The 5,554-nt window shown below is 53.6% G+C and overlaps 1 protein-coding gene across 1 annotated transcript in view; it reads left to right on the plus strand.

Annotated features, from left to right (window-relative positions):
- Nucleotides 1-200: 200 nt before the first annotated feature.
- The window catches only part of LOC107117315 (galanin receptor type 2-like), an 8,761-nt gene continuing 3,407 nt past the window's right edge, over nt 201-5,554 (plus strand). Inside the window, exon 1 of the mRNA XM_015419410.1 lies at nt 201-574. Within this exon, the coding sequence (XP_015274896.1) occupies nt 201-574 (374 nt within the window). The remainder of the gene's footprint in view (nt 575-5,554) is intronic.

Here is a 5,554-nt window from a genome sequence, read left to right on the forward strand (position 1 = left end):
TGGGAGCCACTACAGCTGCCAGAAACCAGCTCCTCATGCCCCAGAACTTCTCCTCTTTTCCCCTTCCTTGGGGGGGGGCAAGCCCATAGGCAGTTGGGGGCAACTGCCCCAGTTGCCCCTTGTCCTGGGCTAACTCACCTCTGGCCGCTCTTTCTTGTCACCGCCTCTCTCCTTCTCCCCCTGCGTACCTGCAGATGACCATGACGGAACCTGAGGACTTCGCCAGCCTAGCTGGACACTGGAACGACTCCGACACTTCCCAGTTCAGCCCGGCCAGTGTCATCGTCCCGGTCATCTTCTCCCTCATCTTCCTGCTCGGCGTGGTCGGCAACAGCCTGGTCCTGGCCGTGCTGCTGAGGAACGGGCAGATGGGCCACAACAGCACCAACCTCTTCATCCTCAACCTCAGCTTGGCCGACTTCTTCTTCATCATCTTCTGCGTGCCCTTCCAGGCCACCATCTACTCCTTGGAGGGCTGGGTCTTCGGCTCGTTCATGTGCAAGGCCGTCCACTTCTTCATCTACCTCACCATGTATGCAAGCAGCTTCACGCTGGCCGCCGTCTCTGTGGACAGGTAACCCAGGCTTGAGGGGGGCTCTGCTCCCCACCAAAAATGCCCGGGTCTCCGGGGCAGGTGACATAGACCTGGAAGAGGCACCCCCCAGGGCTATTTTTGGGCAGGAACGCACAGGAACGGAGTTCCGGGTGGCTCCCAAGTTGGCCGCGCCCAGCAGGAACTCATTAGCATAATAGGCCACACCCAACAGCAGAAACTCATTAGGATTGGCTACATTAGGGGTGTGTGGCCTCACATGCAAAGGAGTCCCTGCTACAAAAAAAGCCCTGGGTTTGGACAACAAACAAGGTAAACAGAATAAGAAGCAAAAGGTGGGTGTGGCTGGATGACCACACTTCTGGTAACATGGGGGTGTGGCCTGATATGCTAATGAGCTATGCTTTCATGGGTGTGGCTGGATATGCTAATGAGTTTCTGTTGTTGGGTGTGGCCTATTATGCTAATGAGTTCCTGCTGGGCTTTTTCTACCAAAAAAGCCCTGGGCACCCCCATCAGAACACTTCTCAAAATGCCAACATCAGGTTCTTGAAATCCCATTTTGATACTTTGTTTTAACATAGCCGATAAATCTTGTCTCTTTTATTTAAAATCATATCCATAATGGATGTTGACAGCTTTTATAGCCAGTCCATCTGTGATGGTGTGACCTGTGATGGACTGTGATGGACTGTGCTTTTAAACGTTTAGAAGTGCTGTCTAAAGGACTGTGAAGGGTTAATTCTTCACAGAGCTGGAGATAATTGAGTGACAGGTTGTTCCAAGAGATCTGATTGGTTAGCATCAGCTGAGCCGAGAGAGACTTGAGAGCTGCACACTGAGGAGTCAGTCAGATTTCTGACTTGACTGAGTGAGTCTGATTTCAGCCATAGCTGAGAAGAGTCAAGTACTGACAGTTTTGGAACTCAGCCCTGAATGAGAGCAGTTTAACACAGAAAGGAGGACCGGGGGAAGTTGGCAAGGATGAGCGGGTAGTTAGACGGAGACTCCCATTCGGACCAAGGAAAGGGGATAGATCTTCTAGATACCATCTGATGCTCAGCATACTTGGAGGAAAGCTGGTCCCATCTCCTAGGTTGCCAGGTGCCCCTAGGCCACCAGCAGGGAATGGGGACATAGTTGCCAGCTCCAGGTTGGGAAATTCCTGGAGATCTGGGGGTGGAGCTGGGGAGGACAGGGACCTCAGTGGGGCACACTGCCCTAGAATCCACCCTCCAAAGCATCCGTTTCCTCCAGGAGGACTGATGCCTGTCATCTAGAGCTGAGCTGTAATTCCAGGGGATCCCCGGGTCCCACCTGGAGGCTGGTAACCCCTACCCCCATCACCTCGTGTGAGTTCCTTCCCTCTCTTTCTCCTCTGGCTCTTCCTCAGTCCTTTAAACATGTCCACCGGGAACCCAGCAACCTGAATAGCCTTGACTAGCCTGATCTTGTCAGGGCATGGAAGCTAAGCAGGGTCGGCCCTGGTTAGTCCTTGGATGGGAGACCACCAAGGAAGTCCAGGGTTGCTACTCAGACAAGGGCAAGCTGTGTTTGAGTGTCCCTTGCCCTGAATACCCTGGGGGTTTGCCGTACGTCAGCTGCGACTTGACAGCACTTAATTATTGTCCTTACCTGAATAGCCCAGCCTAGTCCGATCTCGTCAGATCTCAGAAGCTAAGCAGGGTCGGCCCTGGTTAACACTCGGATGGGAGGCCACCAGTGTTCCCTCTAAGCTGAGTTAGTGTGAGCTAGCTCACAGTTTTTTAGCCTCCAGCTTACACATTTTTGTCTCGGCTCAGGAAGGGGGACTCCAGAGCAAACTGATTTATGCAGTAGCCAAATCGCTCACAACTTTAATGCCAGTAGCTCACAAAGGAGAATTTTTGCTCACAAGACTGTGCGGCTTAGAGGGAACATTGGAGGCCACCAGGGCTATTTTGGGGCAGGAACGCACAGGAACGGAGTTCCGGCTGGCTCCCGAGTTGGCCACGCCCAGCAGGAACTCATTAGCATAACAGGCCACACCCAACAGCAGGAACTCATTAGGATTGGCTACATTAGGGGTGTGTGGCCTAACATGCAAAGGAGTTCCTGCTACAAAAAAAGGCCCTGGGTTTGGACCACAAACAAGGTAAACAGAATAAGAAGCAAAAGGTGGGTGTGGCTGGATGACCACACTTCTGGTGGCATGGGGGTGCGGCCTAATATGCTAATGTGCTGTGTTGTCGGGGGGGTGGCCTAATAGGCTAATGAGTTCCTGCTGTTGGGTGTGGCCTGTTATGCTAATGAGTTCCTGCTGGGCTTTTTCTACAAAAAGAGCCCTGGCAGACCACCAAGGGAGTCCAGGGTTGCTATGCAGAGGCAGGCAAGGGGAAGCCACCTCTGTTTCTTGCCTTGACCCGGGTGGCCCAGGCTGGCCCGATCTCATCCGATCTCAGAAGCTCTGAACATCTCTTGTCTTGACCCGGATGCCCTGCCCTGACCTGGATAGCCCAGCCTAGCCCGATCCCGTCAGAAACCAGAAGCTCAGCAGGGTCGGCCCCGGCTAGTATTTGGAAGGGCGACCTCCAAGGAACACCAGGGTCGTGACCAATGCTCCCTCTAAGCTGCGGAGTCTTGTGAGCAAAAATTCTACTTTGTGAGCTACCGGCAGTAAAATTGTGAGTGAGCGATTTGGCTGCTTTATACATGAGTTTGCTCTGGAGCCCTCCTTCCTGAGCTAAGACGAAAATCTGTGAGCTGAAGGCTAAAAAAACTGTGAGCTGGCTCACACTCACTCAGCTTAGAGGGAATACCAGGGTCGTGACGCAGAGGCAGGCAACGGCCAACCACCTCTGAGACGCCTCTGGCCTTAAAAACAAGCCTCGCTCGCCACCTAGTGGTGCACAGCACTTAAAAAGCTAGAACTTCTGGCTGCCAGACAATCTTAGGATCTCCCGGCTATTCTACACACAATGTCAGGCAGGCAATGGCAAACTACCTCTGAAATGTCTTTTGCCTTAAAAACAAGTCTAGCTCATCACCTAGTGGTGCATAATACTAAAAGAGCTAGAACTTCTGTCTGCCAGACAATCTTAGGATCTCCTGGCTATTCTACACACAATGTCAGGCAGGCAATGGCAAACTACCTCTGAGACGCCTCTTGCCTTAAAAACAAGTCTAGCTCATCATCTAGTGGCGCATAATACTAAAAGAGCTAGAACTTCTGTCTGCCAGACAATCTTAGGATCTCCTGGCTATTCTACACACAATGTCAGGCAGGCAATGGCAAACCACCTCTGAAATGTCTCTTGCCTTAAAAACAAGTCTAGCTCATCACCTAGTGGCGCATAACACTAAAAGAGCTAGGACTTCTGTCTGCCAGACAATCTTAGGATCTCCCGGCTATTCTACACACACTGCCGTACGGTAGTTAATTATTACGTGGATGGCCCAGGCTAGCCCGATCTCATCCAATCTCAGACGCTAAGCAGGGTCAGCCCCGGGGTAGTATTTGGAGGGGGGAACACGGAGGAAGTCCAAGATCTTTACATGAAGGTAGGCGACAGCAAAGCCCCCGTGTTCATCGGCCCTGACCTGGGCGGCCCAGGAAGACCCAGTCTCATCAGATCCCAGAAGCCAAGCAGGGCCGGCTGGGAGGCCCCCAAAGAAGTCCAGGGTCGCCACGCAGAGGCAGGCAACGGGAAACCCCCTCTGCTCGCCTCTTGCCCGGAAAAGTGCTCCGAATCACCACAAGGGGGCTGCGATTAGACAGCACGTTCGACCACCACGGGGCCTCTTTTCCCAGGAGGCCGTGGCGGCTCTCGGCAGCGTCTCTGACTAGTGGTTTCAGAACAGATGTTACCGCAGTCAAACCCGGACTGAATTTTTATTTCCTGCTGGTACCGGGCCGATGCGGCTCAAGTGGTTCAGATGCTGAACTGTAGGCTGTGGTAGTTCAGCAGTTCAAGACCCGAGTGTGCCGCGTGACTGAGTGAGCTCCCGTCTCTAGTTCCAGCTCCTGCCAACCTAGCGGTTCGAAAGCAAGACATTGCAAGTAGATAAATAGGCACCACTTCGGTGGGAAGGGAACAGCGTTCCGTGCGCCTCGGTGTTGAGTCATGCCGGCCACATGACCACGGAGACGTCTTCGGACAGCGCTGGGTCTTCGGCTTGGAAACGGAGATGAGCACCGCAACCCTAGAGTCGGATTCGACTGGCTTTCGAGCAAGGGAAACCTTCACCTTTACCTTTACCGGGCCGATGCACACGGTGAGCGTCGGATGCGGCACCCCCTCCCCTCTCCCTCCGGCCCGTCACTCAGGCTGAACCTCTGACGCAAGGCCCAAGATCTCTGGCCCTCACATCCCTTCCCCAACGCCCCCGCCGGCTCCTTTCCGTCAAAGCTGACGCCCGGAACAAGCAACCTGTCCTCTTAGCCGTTGCTAACCTGAGACAGCTGTCCGAAGAAACATTCTCTTCCCCTCCCCGTGGGGGAAAGTGAGACGAGAAAGCAGACGGTCTCTATCAACCACTTGTCATCTCTCGCTGACCCCGAGGCAGAACGCAGCACGGGGGAAGGGATTTGTGTTCACGATGGCGGCCGAGGCCTCAGGGCACTGCCCTCCCCCTTCCCCCCCCCCCCCCCCCCGTTTTGGGGGAAATCAACACAATCTGAAATGTTTGAACCTTACACATATAACCAATTTATCAGGGGCACTCCCAGTTTCTCAGTAAAGGTAAAGCTAAAGCTAAAGTTTCCCTTGCTCGAAAGCCAGTCGAATCCGACTCTAGGGTTGCGGTGCTCATCTCCGTTTCAAAGCCAAAGAGCCAGCGCTGTCTGAAGACGTTTCCGTGGTCATGTGGCCGGCATGACTAAACACCAAGGCGCACAGAACGCTGTGACCTTCCCACCAAAGTGGTCCCTATTTGTCTACTTGCAATTTCTTGCTTTCAAACTGCTAGGTTGGCAGGAGCTGGAACTAGAGACGGGAGCACATTCCGTCATGCGGCACACTC

This window comes from Gekko japonicus, unplaced genomic scaffold (genome assembly GCF_001447785.1).
Source record: "Gekko japonicus isolate JY-2015 unplaced genomic scaffold, Gekko_japonicus_V1.1 scaffold513, whole genome shotgun sequence".
NCBI lineage: Eukaryota > Metazoa > Chordata > Lepidosauria > Squamata > Gekkonidae > Gekko > Gekko japonicus.